At 42.9% G+C, this 17,742-nt stretch overlaps 1 protein-coding gene across 1 annotated transcript in view; it reads right to left on the reverse strand.

The window, feature by feature from the left end:
• Positions 1–17,506, reverse strand: part of LOC140487030 (tumor necrosis factor receptor superfamily member 9-like) — a 32,514-nt gene extending 15,008 nt beyond the window's left edge. The window contains exons 1-2 of the mRNA XM_072586419.1: positions 17,406–17,506; positions 6,059–6,161 (exon numbers count right to left, since the gene is read on the reverse strand). Coding sequence (XP_072442520.1) covers positions 6,059–6,161; positions 17,406–17,489 — 187 coding nt within the window. The 5' untranslated portion in view covers positions 17,490–17,506. The remainder of the gene's footprint in view (positions 1–6,058; positions 6,162–17,405) is intronic.
• Positions 17,507–17,742: the final 236 nt, after the last annotated feature.

The following is a 17,742-nucleotide window of genomic DNA, read 5'->3' on the forward strand; positions in this document are numbered from 1 at the left end:
ATTGGATATCGCTTTCAATGTACAGTCAAAAGCACAATGGTAAAATGACCTCCTTCTGTGCAATATCGTTTTATCGTCACTACTTGCGTTCCAGGAAATTATTCAGCACTTTGTGCAGTTCTGAATGAGCAGTGCTAGGTTAATAGGGGACAGTGTTTCTGTTTTAATGGCCATAGTTTTGCAAATGTTCTTCTGGGAACCTCAAGATATAGCATGTGGTCAAGTTACTGATATTGTAGTAATAGAACACTGTCCTCACTCCTGCTCTGACTACTGCACTCTCCATACCAGCCTCATTGCTGCCACTGTTTTTGTTTGAAAATAATAGTGAAAGTAAGATTGGGATTGAGTGAGCAGTGTGTAGGAGGCTGCACCACACCACAATTGCAGATTAAAATCTACCCAGTCAGAAAGAAAAATCATTTCAAGTGCGACAAATGAGAAAGATACAATGAGTGTTTGACATACCCATCACTTCAGAGTACTTACTGTGACTTTGAGGCTGATAAACTGAAGCCCAAAACTGAATGCTACTTTGCATAGGCCTCCCAGAATGCAACTATGTTTAAGACACTGCAATTAGCATATAACTGAGACAACAGAGGAAGACACGTTGGGCTACAGTATCTAGAGTGTGTGAATGAGATGCAAAGATTATATGGGGCAGAAAAGGGGAATCTACAATGTCATTTACAGCAGGAGGCCAAGTGGGCAGAGGCCACAAAGAAATTAGGGCAAATTCAAACAAATATCAGAAAATATTTATCGACGCAAGTTGAGTGAATGATTAAAATCAATCTACTCAGCAAAGTGATAAAGGTAAAATAACCAAAATCTTTCCAAATACCTTATATCCAACCTATGATGTATTTGTCCTAAGAGTGTTTAGTAGGGCGAAGTGTACTGGAACTTTACTCAGTATCTAACCCAGACTGTAGCTGACACTGGATGCTTCAGTGTAATGCGTTTTATTCCCAGCATTAGGAGCTGTCTGCTTGATGAACAAAACGTTTATCACAAGGGGTTTCAATTCCTCAGATGTTGATTAGCTGCAGTCTGTGCTGGAAAGTGACAGGATCATAGAACATGAATGAAATGCAGGTTGTCTTGTTCAGAAGATTTTGAAGAGGTCAGAAGCAAACTAAATAGGAGAACAATCTAACCCAACTGAGGCATATTTCTATAACTTAATCTACTTTAATATTCACTTATGGATGTTGGCAGTGTTGGCTAGTCCAGCATTTTTGCTGGCACTTAACTGCTTAGGAAAAGATGGGAATGTGCTCGGATGAATGGATACCCACTGTGCTACTAGGAAGGAAGTTCCAAGATTTTGATTCAGCCACAGCGCAGAAATAAAGATTAAGTTCCAAGTCAGGTTGATGAGTGGTTTGGAAGTGAACTCGCAGGTAGCAGTGCTGCCCTGTCCTTCTAGGTGGTAGAGGTCACAGGTTTGGAAGGTGCTGTCAAGGGAGACTTTGAGTTACTGCAGCACATCTTCGTCAATAGTATACACTGTTGCCACTGTCCATTGGTGGTAAAGAGACTGATGTTAAAGGTGATAGAAGGGATATCAAGCAGAATGCTTTGTCCTGAATGGTGTCAAGTTACTTCAGTATTGTAGGAGCTGCACTTGATCAGACAGGTTGAGAGTTTCCATCACACATCTGGTAGACTGTGGTCAGATGTGGAGGTTCAGGCAGAGAGTTACTCACTGCAGAATGTATCAGTATTGTCTCTCATCTACTCTTGTAGCCAGTGTTTATATAGCTGGTCCAGTTCAATTGTTGGTCAATGGTAACTCCAGGAGGTTGACAATGAGGGATTCAGCAATGGTAGTGCAAAGGGAGGATGATTAAATTTTCTGTTGTGGGTAATTGACTGGCACTTGTATGGCAGGAATGTTATTTGACACTTACCAGCCTAAACCTGGATGTTGTCCTGGTCTTTCTGCATATTGACACAGACTGCCGTGGTATTCAAGGAGTCGCAAAAGGTTCTGAACATTGTACAATGATTAGCAAGCATCCCCATATCTGACCTCATGACGGATGGAAGGATATTGGCAAGCAGCTAAAGAGAGCTGAGCATAGGAGACTTCCCTGAGGAATTCCGGCAGAGAGTGACATTGCTGACCTACAATAACAGTGTAGGCACGATGGCTGTGGTTAGCACTTCTGCCTCACAGTGCCAGGGACCTGGATTCAATTCCACCCTCAGGCAACTGTCTCTGTGGAGTTTACATGTTCTCCCTGTGTTTGTATGGGTTTCCTCCCACAGTGAAAGATGTGCAGGTTAGGTGGGTTGGCCACGGGAGATGCAGGGTTAGCCATGCTAAATTGCCCCATAGTGTACAGGCTAGGTGGCTTAGCCATGGGAGATGCAGGTTTACAGGGATAGGGTAGGGTTGTGATCTGGTTGGGATGTTGTTCGAAGGACTCAATGGTCTGAAAGGACTGCTTCCACGCTGTAAGGAATTTGTAACTATCTTCCTTTGTCAGGGATCTTAGCCTTTGCATTATCCAATACCTTCAGCCATTTTCTGATATCAAGTAGAGTGAATCAAATTGGCTGAAGACTAGCTTCTGTGATGCTGGTAACCTCAGGAAATACTTCAGCCATGTCTTTTCCACTGATATGCTGGGCATTATCATTGATGATTGGAAAATTTGTGAAACCTCATTTCCTGTTAGTTGCTTAATTGTCTCCCACTGTTCACAACTGGATGGAGGCAGGACTGCAGAACTTAGGTCTGACTTAGGTCCATCAGTTTTAAGATGTTTTGCCTTGTCTATTTCATGTTATTTTCATTGTTTGAGATTAAGTAGTCCTGTGTTCATCAGGTTGACAGCTCATTTTTAGGAACGGTGCTGCTCCTGGAATGCCCTCTTACACTCTTCATTGAACCATGATGGATCTCCTGGCTTGATGGTGAGGGTAGGGTGAGGAATATGCCAGGCCATGAGAACACAGAAACATTTGTTTCCGATGGTTTAGAGCATCTTCATGGAAGCCCAGTTTTAAATTATGAGATTTGATCAAAGCGTGTTCCATTTAGCTTGGTAGTAATGCCATGCATCATAATGGAGGGTATCTTCAATGTGAAGTAGTCAAGTAAGTCTTTTCCTCCTGACTTCCTGACACTGCTGCAGACCCAGTCTAGCAGGTATATCTATTAGGACTGGGCCAGCTTGGTCAATACTGGTAATACTGAGCCACTCTTTGAATGGGCATTGAAGACCCCCACCCAGAGTACATGCTGCACTCTTGCTATGTTCAACGTTTCCTTTAAGATGTTTCCATTTATCAGCTGGGAGGAACTGGAGATGACAATCACAGGAAGTTTCCTTATCCATGTTTGACCTAATACCATATGACTTCAGGAGGAGTGGAGTCAAAGTTGAATACTCCCAGGACATCTCCCAACCAAGTTCCCTAGTTGTGCTGCCACCTCTGGTGAGCCTGACCTGCCAATGGGACAGGACAGACTCAGGGATAGTAATGTTGTTGTCTGGGACACAGTCGTATATATGGAATCACACCTTACAGATAATGTTGGGCTGTTGTTTGCCTAGCCTGTGGGACAGCTCTCTCAGTTTTAACACATGCCCACAAGTGCTCACCAGGTAGGAAACAGGCCCAGGTTTGCTGATGTTGTTTCTGGTGTTTAGGTCAATGAGGATTGTGTAGCCAGCTTTATTCCGTTCTTTAGACATTTTCATTTAAAATAGATATGATTGCAGAAGTTGGAGGATGTGTGAGGGAGACTCAGCTTATCTACCCTGATACTGCAATTCAAGTCTGTTGTCATTGCCATAGACCCTCTGAACTGTAGGATAGGGGCTTACATTACTCAGGGCAGCCTTGACCATTTCACTGCTTGGCATGTTCTAAAGCTGCCTGGTCCAAATGTGTGGTTGGCTTATCTTATCTCAGTGAAAGGTCATTGACTGATGTGATGCAAGATTTGAATCTGAAATTATATGCAGTCTTATCACGTAGGAAATGGCTAAGTGTATTTTTGCGAAGCAGAACAAGGAAGTAAAGATAAGTGAGATGCTGACATGCAGTGACTAAGGGTTGAATTTCCAATGACTCTTAGAGAACAAGTCCTGACCTGAAATACATTGAATCATCTCCTAAAAGACTTCAGAAAATCAAAACATTCACAACATTGAAGGAGGCCAAGCAGCTCATCGAACCAGTGCTGACAGTTTGGATGTAGTTCTGTGCTCTAATCCTGTTTCCCTATCCTGTCTTTAGATAATTTCCTTTTCAAATACTTATTGACTTCTTTTAAATGATGAGTCTTTGACTCATTAACTAATTGAGTTTAAACATCCAAATTACATTAACCCTCCATGTGAAAGAAAAGTTATTTTCAATTCCTCCCCCTTCATGTGCGAATCTTAGTTGGAGTCACCAGTTCAACTGATTCACCAGTCACAGGAATAATGATTTAATACTTTCCTTCTTAAATCCTTTAAGTGTTGTAACCATTGTTACATCAATAATCTATTTCTATTAAACTAATCTGTGCCAAACCTGACCTGGGATTGTTTGATGGAACATGTTGAAAGGACATTGCTCCGTATCAAATGCATGCTGCATGTATCCTGGGAAAATTTATTGTATACTGTGGTGAGAAGATAACCCTGCAGGAGCTTGCCTGGGAGCATTTGGTTGGACATTGTACAGATAGGAACATGAGCAGGCCATTCAGCCCTGAAGCCTGTTTTTCCATTCAATGGGTTCATTGTTGACCTGTGACCTCATTCCGTATACCTGCCTTTGACCCATAACCATTCATACCTTTGCTTAATAAAAAATGCTTCTACCTCAGATTTAATACTAACAACTGATCTTGCATCAACTACTGTTTGTGGAAGAATGTTCCAAATAACTACTGCCTTTTATGTGGAGAAAAGCTCCCTAACATCTCCCCTGAATGGTCTGATCCTAACTTTTTAGACTATGTCCCCTAGTTCTAGAATATACAATCAGCGGAAATAAGGTAAAAACAATGACTGCAGATGCTGAAAATCAAATACTGGATTAGTGGTGCTGGAAGAGCACAGCAGTTCAGGCAGCATCCAACGAGCAGCGAAATCAACGTTTCGGGCAAAAGCCCTTCATCAGGAATAAAGGCAGTGAGCCTGAAGCATGGAGAGATAAGCTAGAGGAGGGTGGGGATGGGGAGAGAGTAGCATAGAGTACAATGGGTGAGTGGGGGAGGAGATGAAGGTGATAGGTCAAGGAGGAGAGGGTGGAGTGGATAGGTGGAAAAGAAGATGGGCACATCGGACAAGTCAAGGAGACAGTAACTGAGCTGGAAGTTTGAAACTAGGAATCAGCGTAAATAGTTTATCTTTATCTACCCTGTCTTTTCCTGTTAGATCTTTTTGAGGTGGCACAGTGGCTCAGTGTGTAGCACTGCTGCCTCCCAGTGCCAACGACCTGGAATCAATTCCACCCTCGGGTGACTGTCTGTGTGGAGCTTGCACATTTTCCCCATGTCTGCGTGGGTTTCCTCCTGGTGCTCCAGTTTCCTCCCACAATTAAAAGATGTACAGGTGAGGTGGATTGGCCATACTAAATTGCCCATAGTGTTCAGGGATGTGTAGGTCAGGCTTAGTCAGGGGTAAATGGGGAATGAGTTTGGTTGGACACTCGGAGGGTCAGTGTGGACTTGTTGGGCCGAAGGGCCTGTTCCCACTCTGTCGGGATTCTATGATTCTAGATCACTCCTTGATCTTATAAATTCTAGAAAAAGAAAATACAGGTCAAATTTGTAGAATCTCTCCTAGGTATCATTCTTAGAAACCTATGTTGTATTTCTTGCTCAGGTGTGGTGCCCAGATCTGCTCACAGTCCTGCTATGTAAGATCTAATCAGGGTTTTACACTGTATCCATGGTCACTGAAACTTCAGTTGGGTGAATAATAACCTGATACAAACCATTCTGGTTGCATTGGTAAGATGACAGCAGGGTTGTAGGGGTGATCATGAGGCAGTGAGATATTTAAATGGAAGAGACAGTGTAAAAGATGACACTCACCTGGAGGACAATTAGAGCAGCACCGTTTCTCAGCTTCATAGCAATATTCATTCTCCGGACACACGTTATCGTTTTGGCAGCGAGACCTAGACCACCGGTGAGACTGAAAGAGATAAAGACAAGGGCCCATTGTTCATAAATAAGCCTTCAGGAAACTCCAGAAGAGTCCACTTGCTCAATTCCTCAGCTCATCCACAGCAGCAAGACTATCTTGAAGGCTACAACCAGTTCCAGTCGCACAACACAAAGAAACATTCAATCATTTGAGACAGAGGGGAGTCACAATGCTGATTCCCAGTTTCAGGGATTTGAGAGATGAGACAAGGAAGCTAGGTAGTCAGGACAGAACGGAATGAAGCAGAGCAGAAGGAGGACTATCAGATCATATCAAACAGCTCCCTTGTCCCAACTCTGTGTTTCAAAGGTTCAAGTAGATTTCATGTTGCACTTCTCATTTCATTTGTTCATTACGAAAAGGGTCTGGTGGAAAAATGTCTCATTTGGAAACTAAAGAAATGAGCCAATATTTATCATTCCAGTTTCACCTCTGGCTATTTTCTCCACTGTGTAAACCTCACAGTTATATTGTATGCAAATGATTGACTGGATAATTTTCCATCAGGATGTGGGTAATAGTTGGTTAAATTTAAACAGAAGGAAATTTGCAATGATTATCACAATCCAGTGAATTGGATTTGGGACAAGCTACAAGTGTGAAAAAACAATTCTGAATTCAAGGCTCGGACAGTTGACAGTGGAAGTGAGAGAGGAACCTAACCTGGACCCAATAGTAATAATACAAAAGTTGATATAAAAAGCCAGGGCCCAGCACCTAATTTCAGCAATCCCATTGCAAAGGTCAAACACAGCAGATCTTCAAGAGCCAAAGTGAGAATTTTACCTCAGTTTCTCAAGTTATGGATTTAAAGGCCTCAATCTGCACTGGTTCCCTTACAGGACACAAGCGGTCCATTAAGGACAGTATGCATGAAACCTGAAAGACCAGACATTCACATGCAGTAACACTGAGTGATTGTGAGAATGGTATCTGCAAGATGTCTAAGTGTGCCTGGAAGTCCTTATAAAAAAAAAATCAAAGGAAATAGGATAGTGCTGTTTTCCCTGGAATGTCGGAGGCTCAGGGGTGACCTTATAGAGGTTTATAATATCATGAGGGGCATGGATAGGATAAATGGACAAGGTCTTTTCCCTGGGGTGGGGGAGTCCAGAACTAGAGAGCATAGGTTTAGGGTGAAAGGTGAGAGATACACAAGAGAACCAAGGGGCAATTTTTTCACATTGAGGGTAGTGCATGTGTGAAATGGGCTACCAGAGGAAGTGGTGGAGGCTGGTACAACTGCAACATTTAAAAGGTATCTGGATGGGTATATGAATAGGAAGGGTTTGGAGGGATCTGGGCTTGGTGATGGCAGGTGGAATACCTGTCGGCATGGACAAGTTGGACCGAAGGGTCTGTTTCTGTGCTGTACATCTCTATGACTCTGATTGTGGATGCTGTAAATCAGAAACAAAACCTGAAATTGCTGGAAAAGCTCAGCAGATCTGGCAGTATCTGTGGAGAGAAGTCAGAATTAATGTCTCAGATGGAGTGACCCTTCCTCAGAACTGTTTTGACAAAGGATCACTTGACCCAAAACGTAAAAACTCTGATTTCTCTCCATAAAAAAATGTATGTTGCAAAAGTAGAATCATAAAATGTTTACAGAAGAGAAGGAGACCATTTGGCCTGTCATCTTTGTGCCAACTCTCTGCACTGAACTTCATCTGTTAACTATCCAACCACTCCACAACCTGTCAAGCATTTTTTGAAGTTCTACATTGTCTCTCTCACAGTTTGCAATTCTTCCAAGTTTTGCATCACCTGCAAACTTTAAAATTGACCCCTTGTTCACCAAGATCAAAATCATTTATATATATATCAGGGAAATGCAAGGGTTTCAATACCAACTCCTAGACGACTCCACTAGAAACCTTCTTCCAATCTGAAAGATACCGTTAATTATTACTGTTTGCAATTCCTCAGGCAAGTTTTGTATCCATACCACTCCTGTTCCTTTTATGCCATGATCTACAGCTTTCCTCACGCATCTGCTGTGTGGTGAACACCTTTGGACGTCCGTGTATATGAGAGAGGGCTTTTAACAAACAACATTGTGAGGGGATTTTGAGAGAGGACTCAGAGGAGGAATCAGGATTTGGGGCAGAAGGATTCATGGATTTATTTCTGTAATTTCATCCAAGGCATAAACAGAAAATGTAACTTCAAATTAGACCTTGTAAAAACCTCTTAGATACTATAATACAACAAAGCCTTGCCTGAGCTGAATACAATTTAATTATTGCTTTTAGCAGGCATCAATGTTAAATCAGTTTTTAATAAAAACTTGATAGCTCAACAAGTAAGGGTTGTGTCTGGGTGATGGTGGATTTAATATGGAGGAGAGTGGTGAGAGAATAATGTGACGGGACAATGAGGGTGTGCTTGGGGGAGGAGGAGTGGTGTAAAGGTACGTTTGGGGGCGTAGTCAGGGTAATGTCAGAAGATGAATGTGTTGGAGGCAAGGGTAACATCTGAGATGTGAGGATAAGATCAGGAGGGCAAAATCAGAGAGGAGGAAGGGTTGTACTGGCAGAGTGAGGATATAGTTATGGAGTTGGTGTAATGAGAAGACTGAAGATGAGCACAGGCACTGGAGATAAGGTTGCAGAGGAAGTTGAGAGTAATGTCAGGGAGAGGGTGAAGGTGATGTTGAGGGAACGAGGATAATATCAGAAAGAGGTGAGGTTATGTGCAGGGAGTGAGGGTAATGTTTGGAATAGAGTGGGGATAATGTCAAGGAGGTTAGGGTAATATCATATCTTCTCTTGCACCAGCTATGGTGAGTGTGTGAAGTACATCCACAATGTTAAAGCTCAGCCGAACTTCACTGGAATCAACTGTTCCATGAAAGGGATTTCAGTGATTGTGGATCTTGGTGAACATTCCCTGCATGTCCAGTCATGTTCAACCTACCAAGGAGTTAAAACTTCTATAGCATGGTCCTGGGTCAGTTATAGAGTCAGAGGCACACAGCACGGAAACAGACCCTTTGGTTCATCTTGTTCATTCTGACCAAGTTTTCCAATAAACTAGTCCAACATTTGGCCCATATCCCTCTAAATCTTTCTTATCATGTACCTGTCCAAATGTCATTTAAATGTTGTAACTAGACCTGCATCTACCACTTCCTCCGACAGTTCATTCCACATACGAACCACCCTCTGCATGAAAACGTTGCCCCTCGGGTTCCTTTTAAATTTTTCTCCTCTCACCTTAAGAAATGCCATCTAGTTTTGTACTCCCCCATCCCAGGGAAAAGACCTTTGCTAACCACCTTGTCCATGTCCCTCTGTGATTTCATAAACCTCTGTAAGGTCATCCCTTAACCTCCTGTCCTTCACTGAAAAAAGACCCAGCTTAACCAATCTCTCCTTATAACTCAAGCCCTCCAGTCCTGGCAACATCTTTGTAAATCTTTTCTGAACTCATAATTTAATAATATCCTTCCTATAGCAGGGTAACCAGAACTGTACACAGTATCCTAAAGTAGCCTCACCAACATCCTCAACATGACGTCCCAACTCCTATACTCAATAATCTGAGCAATGAAGACAAATGCTAAATGCCTTCTTAACCACCCTGTCTACCTGTGATGCAAATTTCAAAGAATTATGTACCTGAACCCGTGGATCTCCCTGGTTAACAACATTATCCAGAACCCTTCCATTAACTGCTCTTGTTCACTTTACCAAAATGCAATATCTCACATTTATCTAAATTAAACTCCACCTGCCACTCTTCAACCCATTGGATCAAGATACCATTGCAATCTTTGTTCACTATACCACCCATTTTGATGTCATTCACAAACTTACTGATCATGCCTCCTATATTCTTATCCAAATCAATGATATAAATGGCAAACAACAGTGAACTCAGTATCAATCTGTGCAGAACTCCGCTGATCAGAGACGCCAGAAAAAAAAACAACCCTCCAACTCCATCCTCTGTCTCCTCCTATCAAGCCAATTTTGTATCCAAATGGTAAGCTCTCTCTGAATTCCATGTGATCTAACTTTACTAATCAGGCTACCATGTGGAACCTTGTCAAAAGTTTTATCAAAGTTCATGTGGACAGTATCTACCACTTGCCCTCATCTATCTTTTTCGTTAAGTCCTCAAAAAACTTGATCAAGTTTGTAATACATGATTTCCCATGCACAAAGCCATGCTAAATAATCAGTCCTTGCCTCTCCAAATGTACATAAATCCTAGCTCTCAGAATCCTCTCCTTCAATTTACCCACCACTTTTATTTCATTCAGCAGTCTATAGTTCCCAAGTTTCTCCTTATAGCCTTATTTAATGAAGGCACAACATTATCCACCCTCCAGTCTTCCAGCTGGATATGATACACACTTTTTGCTAGGCCACCACAATTTCTTCTCTAGCTTTCCACAATGTCCTGGAATATAAATTATTAAGTCCCAAAAATGTATCAACCTTTATGTTTTTTTAAGACCTCCAGCACCTCCGTTTCCATAATTTGGACTGTTTTCAAGCTATTGATATTTATTTCCTAGAGTTCTCTAGCCTCCATATCTTTCTCCACAGTGAAAATTGAAATGAAAGATTCATTTAGTATCTGTCCCATCTCCTGTGGTTCCACACACAGATGGCCTCAATGATCTTTAGTGGCTCTATTCTCTCCCTCATTGCTCTGTTGCATTTAACGCACTTGTAGAATCTCTTTGGATTAGCCTTATCTGCCAAGGTTCTCATATCCCTTTTCAGACCTCCTGATTTCCTTCTTAAGAATGCCCTACACCCTTTATACTCTTCTAGAGATTCACTTGATCCCAGTTGTCTATACCTAATGTATGCTTCTTCTTATTCTTGACCAGATTCTCCCTACCTTTATTCATCCAATGTTCCCTACTCCTACCAGCCTTACCCTTTACTCTTACAGGAACATACTGCCTGTGAACTCTTGTTATCTCACTGTTGAAAGCCTCCCACTTGCCAATCATCCCTTTACCTGTGAACAGTCTACTCCAATCAACTTTCGAAAGTCCTTATCTCATACCATCAAAGTTTACCTTACTCTAATGAAAAACTTTTATACAAGGTCTATCCTTTTCCATAACTATTTTAAAACTAACAGAATTATGATCATTAGTCCCAGAGTGCTCCTCAACTAACACTTCAGTCACTTGCCCTGCCTTATTTCCCAAGAGAAGGTCAAATTTTGCTCCTTCTTTAGTAGGTACATCTACATATTGATAAAGAAAAATTTTCATGAATACATTTCACAAATTCCTCTCCATCCAAGCTCTTAACACCATGGCAGTCCCGAGTTCACAAAGTTGAAATCTCCTACAATGAAAACTTTAATTTTACACATATCTGAGATCTCTCTACATGTTTGCTCCTCAATTTCCTGCTAATTATTTGACAGCCCATAGTACAATGCCATCAAGGTGGTCATCCCCTTTGTATTTCTCAGTTCCATTCTTATTGTTTCACTGGATGATCCTTCAGGAATATTCTAAGTACAGAAGTAATGTTTTCCCCAATCAACAATGCCACTCCCCCTCCTTCTATCCTTCCTATTGCATCTAAACCCCAAAATATTGAGCTACCAAACCTGTCCCTCCCTTAGCCATGTTTCCATTGTAGCTATTTCCAATCCCATGTTCCCAAACATGCCCTGAGGTGTTCATCTGCCTTACCTGTCAGACTCATTGCATTTAAATAAATGGAAAACAATGGGCAATGATGTAAGAGCAATAGCTTTACACTTCATAAGAAAATACTTTATTAAATACTTCAGACTGTTTTCTTTCTTTAACACCTAAACATCATCTCTCCCCTGAGCAGCAGCTTGATCGGAGTTAGAGTTAGGGTTAGCAGGGACAGTTTGAGCTGCTGGATGAAAGGATTGTTAATCATAGAATCCCTACAGAATGGGCTAATTGACCTGGTGATTTTTAACCCAGCTTTAACAAATAGATAAATAGAATAGCACCATTTTTGTAAAAGTCACAAAGCTAGGCAGGACAGGGAGCCATGAGGAGAAGCAGAGATGCTTCAGTGTGTTGAACAAGTCAAGTGAGAAGGCAAATGTATGGCTGATAAAATATAATGTTTATAAATGTGAGATTACCCAGTTTCGTAGCAAACCAGAAGGTGGATTGTTAGTGATATTATTGTGATAAATTAGGAAAGGAGGAGATACAAGAGACCTGGGTATCCTTGTAAACTAGTTGTTGAACATAAGCATGGAGGTGGAGTAGGCAGTGAAGAAGGCAAATGGTGTGTTGGCCTTTGTAGAAAGACAATTTGAATACATAAAAAGAGATGTATTCCTGCAATTTTACAGCACTTGGTTGAGCCTACTTCTGGAAAATTGTGCGTAGTTTTGGTCTCCTTATCTGAGGAAGGGTGTTCTGGTTATGGAGGGAGTGCAAGGAAGATTCCCCAGAGTGATTTGAGGGATGGCAGAACTGAAGCATGAGGAAAGACTGGATTGGTTAGGACTATATCCATTGGAATTTTGATGAATATAGGGAGGAAGCTTATAGAAACCTATAAATGCTAAAAGGATTTGACTGAATAAATGCAAAAAGTGATGACCCAGGATCACAGATGAAGGATACTGGGTAGGCCATTTAGGACTGAGATGAGGCAGTTTTTTCAAATGAACCTGTGGAATACTCTACCACAGAAAGCAGTTGAGGCTAAAACTCCTTTCAAGAAGGAGTTAAGTATGGTTCTTAGGGCTAAAGGGACCAAAGGGAATGCATAGAAAGTAGGAACAAGGTAGTAAGTTGGATGATCAACCACGATCTTACTGAATGTCACAACAGGCTCAAAGGGTTGAACAGTCTACTGCTGCTCCTATTCTGCTACGCTTCTATGAGTCTAACACCCTCTTTCAGTCCCCACCCTCTGGCCAACACCCAGAATGCCGTATGAGGCAGTTCAGTCTCCATCCCTTTCCACCACCTCTACCCACACTTCCTCATTAAGTCCTACTATAGGAGGATTCCTTGCTTCACGTAAATTAGGCACTCTAAAATCAATGAGGTAAAAAGGGCTTTTGCCCGAAACGTCGATTTCGAAGCTACTTGGATGCTGCCCGAACTGCTGTGCTCTTCCAGCACCACTAATCCAGAACTCTAAAATCAATGACATTTCTACAATAACAGACCCAGATCCAATGTCATCATTGTGGCTCATAATTTTGTGTCAGCAAATAGTAAATTGGCTTAATTTCCAAAACAGCCACTTTGTGGTTTTAAAATTCACTCCACATGGATTCATGACTGGTTATTAAGGGAAAACTGCTCTGTCAGAGGGCTAGCGCTGAGGGAATGCTGCAGTGTGGGAAGGCTAGTGCTGAGGGAATGCTGCACTGTCGGAGGGACAGCAGAGTAGGCAAGGGACCATGGTATATTTACTCTGCCAGGGCAGTGGGTAGTGAAGGCTATGGTTATGAAAACCCCCTCATTTTAACAGGGTGCAGCATCTCCAGATTTTAATCTTTCCCCAGTGAATTGCTGCCCACAGTTGCACAGCTAGCTGGATAGGGAGGAGAACTCAGTCATGCATGCATTGTTTTCTCATTCTGTGAATCTGAGATGAATGTGAAAAGAAACCTGAGGTCACTGACTGAACATGTGGCCTGTCCGAGCTGACAATTTTTGGCATGTTATCGGAAACAAGGATCTAGACAGAGGGCAGGAATGAAGCAGCACACTGAGTGATCAGATTTGATGCACAATGTCAGGGACTATGCATTCCGAGGACCATGAATGTCACACAATTGCTCTCCTGTTCCCAAACTGAGGGACGGTGCCAAGTGGCTGTTGCATGTTTCCCCCAGTAATGTCTAGTTGTGAAGCAGCTATCTGTCAGCCAGCTAAGCTCCTGCTGACAGCCGATGAAGTGGACTTGGGGACCTGTTTGATACGCTTTAAACAGTCTGCTAGTCCGGTGAGGGCAAAACCAGTCTTTTCAAAAATGTATTACTTTCAAATCATCGCTGCTGTCCCATGTAGGGATCAATTAACCCTCAATATCCCAGTTTCAGTGTTCTGGACAAATTGTTTAAATAGAGAGCACATCATATAGTTCTGTTCAAGAGGGCAAATCAGCAGTCACAATATCCTCAGCAAAGGGGCAGTTGATGCCAGTAAAACTTCAGAACTAAGCAATTTTGAGATTTGGCTTCAGAGTTTGGAGTCTCGAAAGAACTATGTAAATAGGCTCGATTGAACATGCAAATCACTGATATATTGTTGTATTTGACTATTCATGGCGATGACTTGTATAAAGACAATCATTTTGCACTGTACGGTAATTAAATTTACTTAATGTTTAAACAAAAAAAAACTGCAGGTTGTCCAAATAAAGACAATTTGCTTTGATATTGGAAAAATCTCAGCAGGTCCGGCAGCATCTATGGAGAGAAAATAGAGTTAACTTCAGATACTGCCTTCTTCAGGTGCTGCCTGGTCTGCTGAGTCATAGAAATGTACACCATGGTAACAGACCCTTCAGTCCAACTCGTCCATGCCGACCACATTTCCTAACCTAATCTAGTTGCATTTGCCAGCACTTGGCCCATATCCTTCTTATTCATATACCCATCCAGATGCCTTTTTAATATTGTAATTGTACTAGCCTCTACCACTTCCTCTGGCAGCTCATTCTATAAGTGCACCACCATCAGCGTTAAGTTGTCCCTTAGGTACCTTTTATATCTTTCCCCTTTCACCCTAAACCTATGCCCTCTAAGTCTGGACTCCCCCCAACCCAAGGAAAAGACTTTGTCTGTTTACCCCATCTATGCCCCTCATGATTTTATAAACCTCTATGAAGTTATCCCCCAGCCTTTGACGCTCCAGGGAAAAGAAGTTCCAGTATTTTTTCCCCAGCAAATATCTGTTTTTGTTTCAGCTTTCCAGCATTCTCAGTTCTTTGCTTCATCAGATCGGCTTCATCATCGCTGTCCTGGCTCCTCATCAGGTCAATGGGGCAACACCACGAGGTTACTCAGACAGGGAGAAAAGGACCGGGCCAGTCTCGACTCGACAGCAGGTACAGTTTCCCGAGCTGTTTGCGTGCTCTGTAAGCCAGCCTGCACCGACCCATCCCTTCAATAGACACCTACATCGCGGTGCCCTTGCCAAGGGGAGACTGTTAACCGGGCCCTTGCTGTACAAGGTCAGTGCACTGGGCCTTAATGAGCAGGAACTCATAACTGAAGTCGGAGTGGGAGTGGGCTGCTGGACGCAACCGGGAATAGGAGCCGAAAACAAATTGTTTCGAACTTCCCAAGATTTGAGTTCAGAGGATTTAGAGAGTTCAGTTTAGGGGATTGGGATGTGTAACAAATGGGAGAGGTGTAAATGGTATGGCAGAACTGGGGATTCATGGCTTTACAGGTGAAACAAAAAAAAAACAGAAATAGCTGGAGAAACTCAGCAGGTCTGGCAGCAGAGAAAAACGAAACAAATGTCGCGATACCAGTTTAGGTCACTAAGGGATAGTGAATTTACCGAAACCCGTTAGGGACACTTGGCGATCTGAGCCCTAATAACATTAGTTTTATTTTAAATTCCTCCAGTATCTGATGAGAATGTGTTCATCGAACAGTTGGGGATGTTAAGTCCACTGCCTTTTCCCCGACACACATCTGATTTTCAGAAAAAGTGACTTATGCAGGTTCAGAGAAGTCACTCAGTCTGAAAATCGATCTGGCAGCTTTTTGAGTCGTTTGATCTTTGCGCCTAACCACATGAATCACATCGCTCTACAGTTAATGACTTGGCTGTTCCAGGAACAATGAAACAGCAAAACCAGCAACATCCATGAAACTAAACCAACTCAATGGAAATCAGTGCATATCAGGAAGCACCTTCAAAATATCTCACCCATCGGATACAGCTCCGAGGGCGGACTCTATCTAGGGATACCTGCGTCTTCCACCTCGCCAGTTTCTGACTTTGTTTTATAATTTATATAAAGCTGGCGAGGGCAACATTTGCAGCTCATCGCCAGTTGTCCTTGGAATCAGTGGCTTGCTCGGCCGTTCAGAGGGCAGTTAAGAATAAGCCACATATGAGTCTGGAATCACATGCGGCCTCGAGAACTAGATATGGTTTAGTTTTGTGAAGGTCACGATTACTGAGACTAGCTTTCAATTCCTGAAACACTTGAACTGAATTGAAGTTCCACTCGTAGTTCCCGGAGCAATGAGTGAGCCTCAGGATTGCTAGTTCAGTGTCCCCTCTCTCTATGTCACAGACCCTTGCACCCCCTGTTACTCCCCACCAGTAGCCGGGTTTATATTCCTCAATGTGGGGAATATGGGATAGACTCGGAGATGGGCGAAGACTATCCAGAGGCAATAGCAATGTCTCCGTTACCTGTGCCTTCCTTCGGTCAATAACACTTTTTTTCTCCTTGATGTTTTGAAATTTCGTTCTGTGCGCCCTCAGAGACATTTCCAGTTCAGTTCCTTAGAAACAAATCAGCCGCACTTCCCTATGGGTTTGTAACAATCCGAAAACTACCCTAACGAGGTGGGGGGGTGAGGAGTAAACCTTTTCCAAGTCATTCCACCAAAACGCTTCAGGTCATTTTTAAACTCTCTTTGAACCAATCCTCCGGTACAAAACGGTACCAATAGCTCAATGTTTTCCCTCATAGATAGTTTCTCATAACTTGTTTGGTCAGTTCACAATGAGATACCACACAGAGATGAGATAGCACCTGATGAAGGAGCAGCGATATGAAAGCTAGTGTTTCCAAATAAACCTGTTGGACTATAACCTGGTGTTGTGTGATTTTTAACTTTGTACACCCCAGTCCAACACCGGCATCTCCGGCTCACAGAGAGAGAGAGAGAGCTCCCTGGATTTCTGGTGGGTACAAGTTGCACATTCGCTCTGACGGCGTTCAGCCAAACCCCGGGGTCCCGGCTCGGAGCAGCGTTTCGTCAATGTTGGTTGGCCCCAGCGCAGACGCTCCGAGACCAGGATAAGATCACGAATTTCTTCTGAGCGACTGCTCCACGCTGGGGAGGCGGGGCAATGATGCAGCCTCCCCAGGGATTGTACCCGCGAACCGAGACCCCCACCGCCATCCCCAAACCGCATTGAAACCCTTTGGCAAACTCCACATTCAAATCCTGCCCTAAATCTTGGAGATTAAAGTGAAAGAATTGGCTGCACTGACGCGTTCCCTCAGTCGCGCTCACATTCATTTGAATTGGTACCTCTCTTGCCGCCACTGCAGTCCATAGGCAAACCCAGAAAAGAGTCGCCGCTCTCCGGGGACGAGCCGTTCCTGGTGGGAACATGTCAGTCAAGATGCTGAACAAGCTCCACTCTGCACACTCAACACCACAGACCCAGTTTTAATCCGACTGGAGGACCACGAGCACGTGTTGTGTTGAATTGGGTGGGAGGAGCTAGGCGCAACATCGATATACGTTCGAGCAGAATCATAGAAATGGTTTGCAGGACAGAAGGAGCAGCCATTCGGCCCATTGTTGGCTGTCGTGGAGCAATCTAACTGGTGCCACTCTCTTGCTTTTGCCCGCTGCCCCGCAA

The sequence above is a fragment of the Chiloscyllium punctatum genome, chromosome 16, assembly GCF_047496795.1.
Source record: "Chiloscyllium punctatum isolate Juve2018m chromosome 16, sChiPun1.3, whole genome shotgun sequence".
In the NCBI taxonomy this organism is placed as follows: Eukaryota; Metazoa; Chordata; class Chondrichthyes; order Orectolobiformes; family Hemiscylliidae; genus Chiloscyllium; species Chiloscyllium punctatum.